This window comes from Arachis stenosperma, chromosome 1 (assembly GCF_014773155.1).
Source record: "Arachis stenosperma cultivar V10309 chromosome 1, arast.V10309.gnm1.PFL2, whole genome shotgun sequence".
NCBI classification, from domain to species: Eukaryota; Viridiplantae; Streptophyta; class Magnoliopsida; order Fabales; family Fabaceae; genus Arachis; species Arachis stenosperma.
In genome coordinates this window covers 55,980,133-55,996,528 of record NC_080377.1, presented here as the reverse complement: position 1 = coordinate 55,996,528, position 16,396 = coordinate 55,980,133, and the positions used below count along the sequence as shown (strand labels likewise).

Genomic DNA, 16,396 nt, shown 5'->3' with positions numbered 1-16,396 from the left:
TTTCCTCTTTCTAGAGGTTTCTCCGGCCTTGGATGCCATAAATGGTTATGGAAAAACAAAAAGCAATGCTTTTACCACACCAAACTTAAAAGGTTTGCTCGTCCTCGAGCAAAAGAAGAAAGAAGAGAGCAGAAGAAGAAGAAATGAGGAAGAAGGGAATGGCTTTGTGTTTCGGCCATGTATGGGTTGGTTTGGGAGGGAAAGTGGTTTGAATTTGAAGGGTGAGGTAGGTGGGGTTTTATGAAGGATGAATGTGAGTGGTGAAGAGAAAAATGGGATTTGATAGGTGAAGGGTTTTTGGGGAAGAGGTGTTGAGGTGATTGGTCAATGGGTGAAGAAGAGAGAGAGTGATGGGGTAGGTGGGGATCCTGTGGGGTCCACAGATCCTGAGGTGTCAAGGAAAAGTCATCCCTGCACCAAATGGCATGAAAAACCACGTTTTTAGCCAATTCTGGCGTTAAACGCCGGGCTGGTGCCCATTTCTGGCGTTTAACGCCAGGTTCTTGCCCTTTCCTGGCGTTTAACGCCAGTCTGGTGCCCCTTTCTGGCGTTAAACGCCCAGAATGGTGCCAGACTGGGCGTTAAACGCCCACCTGCTAGCCTTACTTGCGTTTAAACGCCAGCAACATCTTCCTCCAGGGTGTGCTGTTTTTCTTCCTGTTTTTCATTCTGTTTTTGCTTTTTCAATTGATTTTGTGACTTCTCATGATCATCAACCTACACAATAAAATAAAATAACAAAAGAGAATAGATAAAATATAACATTGGGTTGCCTCCCAACAAGCGCTTCTTTAATGTCAGTAGCTTGACAGAGGGCTCTCATGGAGCCTCACAGATACTCAGAGTAATGTTGGAACCTCCCAACACTAAACTTAGAGTTTGAATGTGGGGGTTCAACACCAAACTTAGAGTTTGGTTGTGGCCTCCCAACACCAAACTTAGAGTTTGACTGTGGGGGCTCTGCTTGACTCTGATTTGAGAGAAGCTCTTCATGCTTCTTCTCCATGGTGACAGAGGGATATCCTTGAGCCTTAAACACAAAGGATTCTTCATTCACTTGAATGATCAGCTCACCTCCATCAACATCAATCACAGCTTTTGCTGTGGCTAGGAAGGGTCTGCCAAGGATGATAGATTCATCCATGCACTTCCCAGTCTCTAGGACTATGAAATCAGTAGGGATGTAATGGTCTTCAATCTTCACCAAGACATTCTCTACAAGTCCATAAGCTTGTTTCTTTGAATTGTCTGCCATCTCTAATGAGATTCTTGCAGCTTGTACCTTAAAGATCCCTAGTTTCTCCATTACAGAGAGAGGCATGAGGTTTACACTTGACCCTAAGTCACACAGAGCCTTCTTGAAGGTCATGGTGCCTATGGTACAAGGTATTGAAAACTTCCCAGGATCTTGTCTCTTTTGAGGTAATTTCTGCCTAGAAAAGTCATCCAATTCTTTGGTGAGCAAAGGGGGTTCATCCTCCCAAGTCTCATTTCCAAATAGCTTGTCATTTAGCTTCATGATTGCTCCAAGGTATTTAGCAACTTGCTCTTCAGTGACATACTCATCCTCTTCAGAGGAAGAATACTCATCAGAGCTCATGAAAGGCAGAAGTAAGTTCAGTGGAATCTCTATGGTCTCATTTTGAGCCTCAGATTCCCATGGTTCCTCATTGGGGAACTCAGTGGAGGTCAGTGCACGCCCATTGAGGTCTTCCTCAGTGGCGTTCACTTCCTCTCCTTCCTCTCCAAATTCGGCCATGTTTATGGCCTTGCACTCTCCTTTTGGGTTTTCTTCTGTATTGCTTGGAAGAGTACTTGGAGGGAGTTCAGTAACCTTCTTGCTCAGCTGTCCCACTTGTGCCTCCAGATTCCTAATGGAGGATCTTGTTTCAGTCATGAAACTTTGAGTGATTTTGATTAGATCAGAGACCATGGTTGCTAAGTCAGAGGTGTTCTGCTTTGAGCTCTCTGTCTGTTGCTGAGAAGATGATGGAAAAGGCTTGCCATTGCTAAACCTGTTTCTTCCACCATTATTGTTGTTGAAACCTTGTTGAGGTCTCTCTTGATTCTTCCATGAGAAATTTGGGTGATTTCTCCATGAAGAATTATAGGTGTTTCCATAGGGTTCTCCTAGGTAATTCACCTCTTCCATTGAAGGGTTCTCAGGATCATAAGCTTCTTCCTCAGATGAAGCATCCTTAGTACTGCTTGGTGCATTTTGCATTCCAGACAGACTTTGAGAAATCAAATTGACTTGTTGAGTCAATATCTTGTTCTGAGCCAATATGGCATTCAGAGTATCAATCTCAAGAACTCCTTTCTTCTGACTTTTCCCATTGTTCACAGGGTTCCTTTCAGAAGTGTACATGAATTGGTTATTTGCAACCATTTCAATTAGCTCTTGAGCCTCTGTAGGCGTCTTCTTCAGATGAAGAGATCCTCCAGCAGAGCTATCCAAAGACATCTTGGATAGTTCAGAGAGACCATCATAGAAAATACCTATGATGCTCCATTCAGAAAGCATGTCAGAAGGACATTTTCTGATTAATTGTTTGTATCTTTCCCAAGCTTCATAGAGGGATTCTCCATCCTTCTGTCTGAAGGTTTGGACTTCCACTCTAAGCTTACTCAATTTTTGAGGTGGAAAGAACTTTGCCAAGAAGGCATTGACTAGCTTTTCCCAAGAGTCCAGGCTTTCTTTAGGTTGTGAGTCCAACCATATCCTAACTCTGTCTCTTACAGCAAAAGGGAATAGCATAAGTCTGTAGACCTCAGGGTCAACCCCATTAGTCTTAACAGTGTCACAGATTTGCAAGAATTCAGCTAAGAACTGATGAGGATCTTCCAATGGAAGTCCATGGAACTTGCAATTCTGTTGCATCAGAGAAACTAATTGAGGCTTAAGCTCAAAATTGTTTGCTCCAATGGCAGGGATAGAGATGCTTCTCCCATAAAAGTCGGGAGTAGGTGCAGTAAAGTCACCCAGCACCTTCCTTGCATTGTTATTGTTTTCGGCTGCCATGGGTTCTTCTTCTTTGAAGATTTCTATTAGGTCCTCTACAGAGAGTTATGTCTTAGCTTCTCTTAGCTTTCGCTTCAAGGTCCTTTCAGGTTCAGGGTCAGCTTCAACAAGAATGCCTTTGTCTCTGCTCCTGCTCATATGAAAGAGAAGAGAACAAGAAAATGTGAAATCCTCTATGTCACAGTATAGAGATTCCTTGAGGTGTCAGAGGAAAAGAAAAATAGAAGGAAGAAGTAGAGAATTCGAACTTAGTGAGATAGAGTTCGAATTGTGCATTGAGGAGGAGTGGTACTCCATAAATAGAAGGATGTGAGAAGAGGGGAAGAGAATTTTCGAAAATTAAGTTAAAAAGATTTTGAAAACATTTTGAAAAATTGATTGATAATTTTCGAAAACTAAAAGTGGGAAAGAAATCAAGTGATTTTTTGAAAAAGATTTTGAAATTAGAAATCAAAAGGATATGATTAAAAACTGTTTTGAAAAAGATGTGATTAAAAAAAAGATATGAAAAAAAAATTATGGTTTTAAAAAGATATGATTGAAAAGATATGATTTGAAAAACAATTTTAAAAAAAAAAAGATTTGATTTTAAAAATTAATGACTTGCCTAACAAGAAAAGATATGATTCAAACATTAAACCTTTCTCAACAGAAAAGGCAACATACTTGAAATGTTCAATCAAATCATTAATTGTTAGCAAGTATCTTTGAAAAAGGAAAGAAATTGATTTTGAAAACATTTGATTGAAAAGATATGATTTGAAAAAGATTTGATTTTGAAAAACATTGAAAACTAAAAAAAAATTGATTTGAAAACAAAATCCTCCCCCTTGTGCCATCCTGGTGTTAAACGCCCAGAATGGTGCACATTCTGGCGTTTAACGCCTAATGCACTACCTTTTTGGGCGTTAAACGCCCAACCAGGCACCCTGGCTGGCGTTTAAACGCCAGTCTGCCTTCTTCACTGGGCGTTTTGAACGCCCAGCTTTTTCTGTGTAATTCCTCTGCAGTATGTTATGAGTCTTCAATTCTCCGTATTATTGACTTGAAAAGACACAAATAAAAAAAAATATTTTTGGATTTTTAATAATAAGGAATAATCAAGATCAAATAACAATGCATGCAAGATACCAAACTTAGCAGTTTGTATACTACTGATACTAATAAAATGTGAATGCATATGAGACACATAAACACTCAAGTCAAGAGAATTAAAAATCATAGTAATAAAATCATCAAGAACAACTTGAAGATTAATGAAGACACATGCATGAATGCAAAAAGAGCAGAAACATGCAATTGACACCAAACTTAAAATGAGACACTAGACTTCAAACAAGAAACATAAAATTATTTGTGGTTTGTATGGTTTTGTAAATTTTTTTGTGCTTTTTCGAAAATTAAGTGGAAAAGAAAATAAAGGTATCAAAATTCTTAATGAGAATTCCAGGAATCATGCAATGTTAGTCTAAAGCTTTAGTCTAAAGGAATTAGACATAGCTAGCCAAGCTTCAACAGGACATTGCATTCAAGAGCTAAATTGATGATAATCAATCAGCTTTGGTGATGATAAGAACATCACCTTGAAACACTAGAATTCATTCTTAAGAACTCTGAAAAAAAATACCTAATCTAAGTAACAAGATGAACCGTCAGTTGTCCATACACAAAACAATCCCCGGCAACGGCGCCAAAAACTTGGTGCGCGAAATTGTGATTCACTACACAACTTTGCACAACTAACCAGCAAGTGCAATGGGTCGTCCAAGTAATAAACCTTACGCGAGTAAGGGTCGATCCCACGGAGATTGTTGGTATGAAGCAAGCTATGGTCACCTTGTAAATCTCAGTCAGGCAGACTCAAATGGGTATAGATGATGAATAAAACATAAAGATAAAGATAGAGGTACTTATGTATATCATTGGTAAGAGCTTCAGATAAGCGTATGAAGATGCTTTCCCTTCCGTCTCTCTGCTTTCTTACTGTCTTCATTCAATCCTTCTTACTCCTTTCCATGGCAAGCTTATGCAAGGGTTTCACCGTTGTCAGTGGCTACCTCCCATCCTCTCAGTGAAAACGTTCCTATGCTCTGTCACAGCATATGGCTAATCATCTGTCGGTTCTCGGTCAGGCCGGAATAGAATCCATTGATTCTTTTGCGTCTGTCACTAACGCCCCGCCTGCTAGGAGTTTGAAGCACGTCACAGTCATTCAATCATTGAATCCTACTCAGAATACCACAGACAATGTTAGACCTTCCGGATTCTCTTGAATGCCGCCATCAGTTCTCGCCTATACCACGAAGATTCCGGTTAAAGAATCCAAGAGATAAACACTAGAGCCTTGTTTGCTTGTAGAACAGAAGTGGTTGTCAGTCACTTTGTTCATAAGTGAGAATGATGATGAGTGTCACGGATCATCACATTCATCAAGTTGAAGAACAAGTGATATCTTGGACAAAGAACAAGCGGAATTGAATAGAAGAACAATAGTAATTGCATTAATACTCGAGGTACAGCAGAGCTCCACACCTTAATCAATGGTGTGTAGAAACTCCACCGTTGAAAATACATAAGAACAAGGTCTAGGCATGGCCGAATGGCCAGCCTCCCAAAGAGGGTTCAATCATAAAAACATGATAAAAGATCTCTAAGATTGAAAGATTATAACACAATAGTAAAAGGTCCTACTTATAGGAAACTAGTAGCCTAAGGTGTACAAAGATGAGTAAATGACATAAAAATCCACTTCCGGGCCCACTTGGTGTGTGCTTGGGCTGAGCAATGAAGCATTTTCGTGTAGAGACTCTTCTTGGAGTTAAACGCCAGCTTTTATGCCAGTTTGGGCGTTTAACTCCCATTTAGGTGCCAGTTCCGGCGTTTAACGCTGGGATTTCTGAGGGTAACTTTGAACGCCGGTTTGGGCCATCAAATCTTGGGCAAAGTATGGACTATCATATATTGTTGGAAAGCCCAGGATGTCTACTTTCCAACGCCGTTGAGAGCGCGCCAATTGGGCTTCTGTAGCTCCAGAAAATCCACTTCGAGTGCAGGGAGGTCAGAATCCAACAGCATCTGCAGTCCTTTTCAGTCTCTGAATTAGATTTTTGCTCAGGTCCCTCAATTTCAGCCAGAAAATACCTGAAATCACAGAAAAACACACAAACTCATAGTAAAGTCCAGAAAAGTGAATTTTAACTAAAAACTAATAAAAATATACTAAGAACTCAACTAAAACTACTAAAAACATACTAAAAACAATGCCAAAAAGCGTACAAATTATCCGCTCATCACACTTTCCTCCACAAGACTATTGGGAGCAACTGAACACCTCCCTAGGAGAATTGAGTTCCAACATGGGACAACTAAGGGTGGAGCACCAAGAACACTCCATCATCCTCCATGAAATTAGAGAAGATCAAAGAATCATGAGAGAGGAGCAACAAAGACAAGGAAGAGACATTGAGGAGCTCAAGCACTCCATAAGACCTTCAAGAGGAAGAACAAGCCGCCATCACTGAGGTGGACCCGTTCTTTAATCTCCTTGTTCTTTACTTTCTTGTTTTTCAAATTTTCATGCTTATGTTTATCTATGTTTGTGTCTTATGATCATTAGTGTCTTAGTGTCTATGCCTTAAAGTTATGAATGTCCTATGAATCCATCACCTTTCTTAAATAAACAAATGTTCTTAATTGAAAAAGATAGGAATTGCATGAATCTTGAATTTTATAACAGTTTAATTATTTTGATGTGGTGGCAACACTTTTGTTCTCTGAATGTATGCTTAAACAGTGCATATGTCTTTTGAATTTGTGGTTCATGAATGTTGGCTCTTGAAAGAATGATGAAAAAGGAGACATGTTACTGAGGATCTGAAAAATCATAAAAATGTTTCTTGAAGCAAGAAAAAGCAGTGAATACAAAAAAAAAAAAAGAGGCGAAAAAAAAAACGAAAAAGAAAGAGAAAAAGAAAGAAAAAAAGAAAGAAATAAAGTTGTGATCCAAGGCAAGAAGAGTGTGCTTAAGAACCCTGGACACCTCTAGTTGGGGACTCTAGCAAAGCTGAGTCACAATCTGAAAAGGTTCACCCAATTATGTGTCTGTGGCATGTATGTATCCGTGGTAATACTGGAAGACAGAGTGCTTTGGGCCACGGCCAAGACTCAATAAGTAGCTGTGTTCAAGAATCATCATACTTAACTAGGAGAATCAATGACACTATCTGGATTCTGAGTTCCTAAAGAAGCCAATTATTCTGAATTTCAAAGGATAGAGTGAGATACCAAAACTATTCAGAGGCAAAAAGCTAAAAGCCCCGCTCATCTAATTAATACTGATCTTCATAGATGTTTTTGGAATTCATTGCATATTCTCTTCTTTTTATCTTATTTGATCTTCAGTTGCTTGAGGACAAGCAACAATTTAAGTTTGGTGTTGTGATGAGCGGATAATTTGTACACTTTTTGGCATTGTTTTTAGTATGTTTTTAGTAGTTTGAGTTGAGTTTTTAGTATATTTTTATTAGTTTTTAGTTAAAATTCACTTTTCTGGACTTTACTATGAGTTTGTGTGTTTTTCTGTGATTTCAGGTATTTTCTGGCTGAAATTGAGGGACCTGAGCAAAAATCTGATTCAGAGACTGAAAAGGACTGCAGATGCTGTTGGATTCTGACCTCCCTGCACTCGAAGTGGATTTTCTGGAGCTACAGAAGCCCAATTGGCGCGCTCTCAACGGCGTTGGAAAGTAGACATCCTGGGCTTTCCAACAATATATGATAGTCCATACTTTGCCCAAGATTTGATGGCCCAAACCGGCGTTCAAAGTTACCCTCAGAAATCCCAGCGTTAAACGCCGGAACTGGCACCTAAATGGGAGTTAAACGCCCAAACTGGCATAAAAGCTGGCGTTTAACTCCAAGAAGAGTCTCTACACGAAAATGCTTCATTGCTCAGCCCAAGCACACACCAAGTGGGCCCGGAAGTGGATTTTTATGTCATTTACTCATCTTTGTACACCTTAGGCTACTAGTTTCCTATAAGTAGGACCTTTTACTATTGTGTTATAATCTTTCAATCTTAGAGATCTTTTATCATGTTTTTATGATTGAACCCTCTTTGGGAGGCTGGCCATTCGGCCATGCCTAGACCTTGTTCTTATGTATTTTCAACGGTGGAGTTTCTACACACCATAGATTAAGGTGTGGAGCTCTGCTGTACCTCGAGTATTAATGCAATTACTATTGTTCTTCTATTCAATTCCGCTTGTTCTTTGTCCAAGATATCACTTGTTCTTCAACTTGATGAATGTGATGATCCGTGACACTCATCATCATTCTCACCTATGAACGTGTGACTGACAACCACCTCCGTTCTACCTTAGATTGGGTGAATATCTCTTGGATTCCTGATACACGATGCATGGTTGATCGCCTGACAACCGAGTGCTCGCCTGACAAACGAGCCAGCCATTCCTGAGATCAGAGTCTTCGTGGTATAGGCAAGAACTGATGGCGGCATTCAAGAGAATCCGGAAGGTCTAACCTTGTCTGTGGTATTCTGAGTAGGATTCAATGATTGAATGACTGTGACGTGCTTCAAACTCCTGAAGGCGGGGCGTTAGTGACAGACGCAAAAGAATCAATGGATTCTATTCCGGCCTGATCGAGAACCGACAGATGGATAGCCGTGCCGTGACAGGGTGCGTTGAACATTTCCACTGAGAGGATGGGAGGTAGCCACTGACAACGGTGAAACCCTTGCATAAGCTTGCCATGGAAAGGAGTAAGAAGGATTGGATGAAGACAGTAGGAAAGCAAAGAGACGGAAGGGACAAGCATCTTCATACGCTTATCTGAAGCTCTCACCAATGATATACATAAGTATCCCTATCTTTATCTTTATGTTTTATTCATATATCACCTATACCCATTTGAGTTTGCCTGACTAAGATTTACAAGGTGACCATAGCTTGCTTCATACCAACAATCTCCGTGGGATTGACCCTTACTCGCGTAAGGTTTATTACTTGGACGACCCAGTGCACTTGCTGGTTAGTTGTGCAAAGTTGTGTTTATGCCATGGTAGTGAGCACCAAGTTCTTGGGGCCATTACTAGGGAGTAATTGAGTTGTGAAAAGTAATGATCACAATTTCGCACACCAGCCTCCCAAGTAGGATAGATGACGCCCTCTCGGATTCACTTGGTGGCATCGCAATGATATGGAAATCAATTGGAAATATCAAACCCTTGATGTTGACCAACACATCTTCCGCAATACCCGACACGGTTATTATGCTCTTGTCCGCCAAGACAAACCTAGCCGCCGACCGCTTCAACGGTGGGAGCTTCAATAGATGATAAATGGAAAGAGGCATAATACTAACGCATGCACCAAGGTCGCACATACAATCAATGAATTGGACTCCATCAATGACACAAGAAACTAAGCAAGGACCCGGATCAACACACTTTTCCGGAATGGATCCCATCAAAGCCGAAATGGAACTACCCAATGGAATGGTTTCCAACTCATGAATTCTATCTTTGTTCATACACAAGTCCTTAAGAAATTTTGTATATTTAGGCACTTACTGTATAGCATCAAAGAGGGGGATGGTTACCTCCACTTTCTTGAACATCTTTACCATGGTTGGGTCAAGCTCCACACGCTTCTTAGCCTTTCTTGCCAATGTAGGAAATGGAATTGGTTGAGCCACTTCCTCTAAAATTTGCCCTTTTCTAGGGACTTCACTCCTTGGTTGAGGGTCTTCATCTTCAACTATTACATGTGACTCCTCCTCCTCTTCAATTTCTTCTATCTCAACTCCATCTTTCTCTTGAGCAACTTTCATCGGGTTAGGTGCCTTTGAATCCCTTTCTTTCAATTGCATTCCGGACCTCAAGGTTACGGCGTTGATGCCACCTTTGGGGTTGGGTAAAGGTTGAGAGGGTATGGCACTAGAGGTTGAGGCTTGAAGAGTGGGAATAGAAGGTGGCTCCATGCGAGCAATGAGAGCTTGGAGAGTAGAAGTGAGGCCATTAAGACTTGAGTTGAGGGTGTTTTGGAGTTCCTTTTGTCCTTGGAGTATGGATCGGAGTGTGTCATCTTGATTTGGAGATGTGGAAGGGTAGGTAATTTGTGGTGCTTGGGGTTGGTTGGGTGGAAGTGGTTGTCTATGAGGTGGTATGTAGGTTTGATAGTTCCTTCCTTGATTTGGTTGTTGGTTTGGAGGGTTTTGTGAATAGCGGTGTTGTGAAGTGTTGTTGTTCCATCTTTGGTTGCCTCCATTATCCCTTCCTCCTTGTTGATAATTGTCCCGCCAACTTTGGTTGGAGCTATCCCTCCATCCTTGATTGGAGTTGTTACTCCCTTGGCTATAGTTGCCTCCTTGTTGGGGGTACCCTTGGTTATGGTATCCTTGATTAGAACGTTCATAGTAGGGGCGATCATAAAAGTTGTGGGTAGCCGCTAGAGTGTTATCTTCTTGGAGACTTGGACATTCATCCGTGTAGTGGGAGTAGCATGAGCAAATGCCACACACTCTTTAGGGGACCAATTGTTGACATTGTTGGTTTTGAGGAGAAGGTTGTTGTTGAGATGGAGGTTGTTGTTGATTCACTTGGAATTGCTTTAGAATGCTTGTCATTTCACACAAGGTCTTAGTAAGGGTAGCGGTCTCACCACTAGAAGAAACTTCATTTACGGCCTTTGGACAGTTGACTCTCCGTCTAGCATGTTGAGTGGACTCAGCCAAGTTGGTAATGAGTTGCCATGCCTCCTCCGCCGTCCTATACTTTGACAAAGAACTGTTTCTTGAAGCATCCAACAAATTCTTATCTTGCTCCCTCATGCCTTGGCACACATAGCTAAGCAAGACTTGAGTGTTAATCATATGGTTGGGGCATGAATCAAGAAGTTTGCGAAACCGTTCCCAATATTCATACAAAGTTTCCATCTCGCCTTGTACAATACATGAGATCTCCTTCCTTAGCTTGGCCGTCATTTCCACGGGCATGAACTTATCAAGGAATTCTCTCCTAAGCAAATCCCAATCGGACACAACATCACTAGGCAAGGTATAGAACCACTCCTTGGCTCTTCCCTCAAGAGAGAAGGGAAAGGCAAACAACCATATAGCCACTTCATCGGATCCTTCCCGCCTAGTAGTCGAGCATACACCATGAAAGTCCTTGAGGTGTCTAATTGGATCTTGTGCGGGAAGTCCATGAAACTTTGGTAAGAGATGGATGAGAGTGGTCTTAAGTTCAAAGTTTGCATTCAAGTTAGGGTGAAGCACATGTAGAGGTTGGGGAACAAAATCTGGTGCACCCACTTCCTTGAGAGTAACTCTCCTTGGAGCCGCCATGTTGTCAAAACCTAAATCAAAAGAAAAACTATTAGTAGTATCAACGGAAGAGTAATTGGTGCCTTCATTGGATGACGATGATATGGTCGGTGAATTGGTAAAAACCTTTTCACCTTCCTCAAAGACCAACTGCCTCCGAGCTTGCCTAATATGAAGCAAGGTTCTTTCAATTTCCGAATCAAAGGGTGCTAAGCTCGGATTTGGTAGTGAACGCGTCATACAATGAAGGAGATAAGAAACTCATGACATCAATTGGTATCTAAGCAAAGACTAATCCTAACTAACAATCAAACGAGCAAACAATCAATTAAGAAAGAAATACAAGTATTCACATATCAACATATTCACACCAACCAATAGAATGGCACACATAAGCAACTCCCCGGCAACGGCGTCATTCCTTATGCCGGTTAGAAACTAGTGATAAATCCGCTCGTGAGTATAGTCTAACCAACACACGAATACCGCATCAAACAATTCTAAAATCTATGACCGAGAGTATTGATCCCGGGTCGTTCTCCCTAGGAATTGCTTTAGAATAAGCATCATTGATTAGGAAAGCTTTTATGGTTTTGAGAATTGCTGCAAAAATTCAAACTAGCAAGGCAATCAACAATTAATTGATATAAAAGCCTTAGCTAAGGGTAAGTATTGGAAGTTCCATCATTATAGTTTCCTTCAATTGTGATAAGAATTGATTGTTGCTTCACTTAGTTAACCCCCTAACAATGGAGGAAAGTCAAGTGAGAGTAACCAACTTGAGTCACAAGTCCTAGTCTCACCCTAGGAAAGTCTAGCTTTAGTGCACTCCAAGTCAATTAGCACTTCTCAATTCATAATCATCTACTCCATAGCTAAGGTTGTCATTATCAGAAACAATTGGTAGGCAATTATATAAAACATGATGCAATTTAGAGAAGAGAATTAAATCAAAGCTATCTAATCCAAACAATCATCAGCAATCAAACAATTGAATGAAACCTCAATTCATTAATCCAAATTCAAAGTAACAAAATGAACCAAATCTAGATCTAAGGAATTGAATCAAAAGAACATCAATTAAGAGTAGAAGAAGAGTAGATCTACACTTGTAGCCAAACAAAAAGTCAATTGTCAATAGATCTCACCAAGAATTCCAAGGAAACTTGCAATGGAGGATGAAAACCTAGAGAAAAGTTGGAGCTTCTCTCTCTAGAAATAAAATGTAACTAACTCCCTAAAAAAATCTAGAATTATGACTAATTGTCATAACACTCCTAATCCTTGGTCTTCTTAAGCTTTTCCCTCCAAAATTTGCTCCAAAGCAGGGCCTGGGAACCCCCTGAAATTGCTGGGCACGTGTTTCATTTAAAAAATCATGTGCGCACATCGATGCGTACGCGCACTGCACGCGTACACGTCCCTGGGTCCTTTGCGATCTTGCGCACAGGCGTAAGGTGCACGCGAGCGTCATAAGGGATATAGCCCAGCCATATAGACGCGCCGGCTCCTCGCTCGGCTCTACTACGCTGGCTCTGGATGAATGCATCCACGCGTACGCGCACGGTGTGTGTGCGCGTGCATGTGGAAATTTCAATTCTTTAATTTGTTCCGTGCTCCTTCCATTCATGCATGCTTCCTTCATTCCTCTTAGCCATTTTTGTCCTGTAACTTCTGAAATCACTCAACAAACGGATCAAGACATCTAATGGTAATTGAGAAGGATTACAATGTATCCATTTTGATGCAAAAGAAGTACATTTTCATCTATGAGGAAAAATGGGAAAGAGACACAAAATCATGCAGTTTTATATGAATAAGTGTGGAAGATCATTGATAAAACCCTTAGATTCTATACATGATAAACCCTAAAAACGGGGTTTATCAATTGCCTCTCCTGACAACAGAGCCTTCAATTCCTTGAGATCAGAGTCTTCGTGGTATAAGCTAGAATTCATTGGCAGTATTCTTGAGATCTGGAAAGTCTAAACCTTGTCTGTGGTATTCCGAGTAGGATCTGGGATGGGATGACTGTGACGAGCTTCAAACTCATGAGTGTTGGGCGTGTGACAGACGCGAAAGGATCACTGGACCCTATTCCAACCCAAGTGAGAACTGACATATGATTAGCCCTACGTAACCCGTAGTTGGACCATTTTCACTGAGAGGACGGGAGGTAGCCATTAACGCTGGTGAAACCCAACATAGAGCTTGCCATGGAAAAGAGTATGAAGGATTGGATGAAAGCAGTAGGAAAGCAGAGATTCAAAAGGAACAAAGCATCTCCATACACTAATCTGAAATTCTCACCAATGAATTACATAAGTATTTCTATCTTTATTTTATTGTTTATTTATTTATCTTTTTAATTATCAAAACTCCATAACCAATTTGAATCTGCCTAACTGAGATTTACAAGATAACTATAGCTTGTTTCATACCAACAATCTCCGTAGGATCGACCCTTACTCAAGTAAGGTATTACTTGGACGACCCAGTGCACTTGCTGGTTAGTTGTACGGAGTTGTGAAGAAAGTGCTGAGATTATGAACGTGCATACCAAGTTGAGCGCCATTGTTAGAGATCACAATTTCGTGCACCAAGTTTTTGGCGCCGTTGCCGGGGATTGTTCGAGTTTGGACAACTGACGGTTCATCTTGTTGCTTAGATTAGGTAATTTTATTTTATTTTGTTTTGTTCTTCAGAATTTTTAAGAATGAATTCTAGAGTTTCAGATGATACGTGTATCATCACAAGAACCTTTTTGATTCCATCAAGTTGGTTATTGTATGTAATGTCTGCTGAAGCTTGGCTAGCACAGTCTAATCTTTTAGACTGAAACTTTAGACTAACATTGCATGATTCCTGGAATTCTTATTAAAAATTTTGAATTTCTTTATTTTCCTTTCTAAAATAATTTTTGAAAAAATACAAAAAAAAAATTCATAAAATCATAAAAACTCAAAAATATTTCATGGTTTTTGTTTGAATCTAGTGCCAAATTTTAAGTTTGGTGTCAATTGTATGATTTTGATTGTCTTGCAATTTTTGAAACACATGCATTATATTCATGATGATCTTCAAGTTATTCTTGATGAATTGCCTTGTTTAATCTTCATGATTTCTCGTTTTGCATTGCATGATGTTTTTCATATGCATTCTTGCATTCATAGTGCCTAAACATGAAAAATTTCTAAGTTTGGTGTCCTCCATGTTTTCTTTTATTAAGAAAACTAAGTTCTTGATGTTAATCTTGATCTTCAAGATTGTTCTTGGTGTTCATCTTGACATGCATAATGTTCTTGCCTATATCTTGTGTTTTGATCTAAGATTCTTCTGTTTTGACCCATTTTTTTGTTTTTCAAAATCAAAAATATATTTTTTTAAATAAATATTACAGCAAAATGAAGATCCAAGAACATAAAGCAGAGGAATTACAGAGAAAAAGCTGGGCATTCAAAATGCCCAGTGAAGAAGGAAAACTGGCGTTTAAACGCCAACCAGGGTACCTGGCTGGGCGTTTAAACGCCCAAACCATACAGCAATTGGGCATTAAACGCCCAAAACAAGTAGCTCCTGGGTGTTTAACGCCAGGATGATACAAGGAGAGAAATTTTGTTTTCAAATCTTCATAATTTTTCAAATTTTTTTCAAATCTTATCTTTTTCCTATCTTCTCTATCAATCATATCTTTTTTTTTAAATCAAATATTTTTCAAAATTTTCAAAAATCTTGATTAAAAAATTTCAAGTTTGTTACTTTCTTGTTAAGAAAGGTTCAATATTTGAAGTTTAGAATCATATCTTTTAGTTACTTGTTAATCAAGTCATTGATTTTAGAAATCAAATCTTTTTAATCATATCTTTGCAATCATATCTTTTTCAAACAAATCTCTTTCAATCATATCTTTTAAAAATTTGATTTTAAAATCTTTTTCTAACTTCTTATCTTTTCAAATTTATTATTTCTTATCTTTTTTTCAAAACCACTTAACCACTTTCTCACTTTAATTTTTTTCGAAAACCATTAACCATTTTTTCAAAATTCTTTTTTATTAACTAATTGTTTTAAACTTTAATTCAATTTTTGAAAATCATCTCACTTTTATCTTTTTCTATTTAAACACTAACATTCCTCCTCCATTGTCAATTTGAACTCCATCTCTCTTTGTGTGTTCGAATTTTTCCTTACCTACCTCCTTCTTCTATTCTTATTTTTCTCTGACACCTCAAGGGATCTCTATACTGTGATGGTGCACGAAATTGTGATCATCAACAATGGCGCCAAAAACCTGGTAGCACTCTCAAACGTGAATCACACTTTGTCACAACTCCACACAGCTAACCAGCAAGTGCACTGAGTCGTCCAAGTAATACCTTACGTGAGTAAGGGTCGATCCCACGGAGATTGTTGGTACGAAACAAGCTATGGTCATCTTGTAGATCTCAGTCAGGCTGATTCAAATGTTTTAAGAGATTATAGTGGACAAAAATAAAATAAAATAGGATAGAGATACTTATGTAGATTCATTGGTGGGAGTTTCAGATAAGCGTCTGAAGATGCTGTATGGCTCTAGGACGTCTGCTTTCCTACTGCCTTCCTTCAATCCTTCTTACTCCTTTCCATGGCAAGCTGTATGTAGGGCATCACCGTTGTCAATGGCTACATTCCATCCTCTCAGTGAAAATGGTCCAAATGCTCTGTCACAGCACGGCTAATCATCTGTCGGTTCTCGATCATGTTGGAATAGAAACCCTTGATTCTTTTGCGTTTGTCATCACGCCCAACAATCGTGAGTTTGAAGTTCGTCACAGTCATTCAATCCCAGAATCCTACTCGGAATACCACAGACAAGGTTAGACTTTCCGGATTCCCATGAATGCTACCATCAATTCTATCTTATACCACGAAGATTCTTATTAAGGAATCCAAGAGATATATACTCTAGCTCTCGCTTGTAGAATGGAAGTGGTTGTCAGGCACGCGTTCATAGGGATAGATGATGATGAGTGTCACGGATCATCACAT

The 16,396-nt window shown here is 39.6% G+C and overlaps 1 protein-coding gene and 1 non-coding gene across 2 annotated transcripts; one reads left to right on the top strand and one right to left on the bottom strand.

The window, feature by feature from the left end:
* Nucleotides 1-2,518: 2,518 nt before the first annotated feature.
* LOC130955675 (small nucleolar RNA R71) lies at nucleotides 2,519-2,626 on the top strand. Its single transcript, XR_009076841.1, has one exon. It is a non-coding gene; the product is annotated as a small nucleolar RNA R71 (small nucleolar RNA).
* Nucleotides 2,627-9,610: 6,984 nt separating this feature from the next.
* LOC130979950 (uncharacterized) lies at nucleotides 9,611-11,608 on the bottom strand. The gene is made up of 2 exons (XM_057903522.1): nucleotides 10,705-11,608; nucleotides 9,611-10,440 (listed from the first exon to the last, which is right to left on the bottom strand). The coding sequence occupies exons 1-2, from the start codon at nucleotides 11,606-11,608 to the stop codon at nucleotides 9,611-9,613; spliced, it is 1,734 nt and encodes a 577-aa protein (XP_057759505.1).
* Between the last annotated feature and the right edge of the window lie 4,788 nt (nucleotides 11,609-16,396).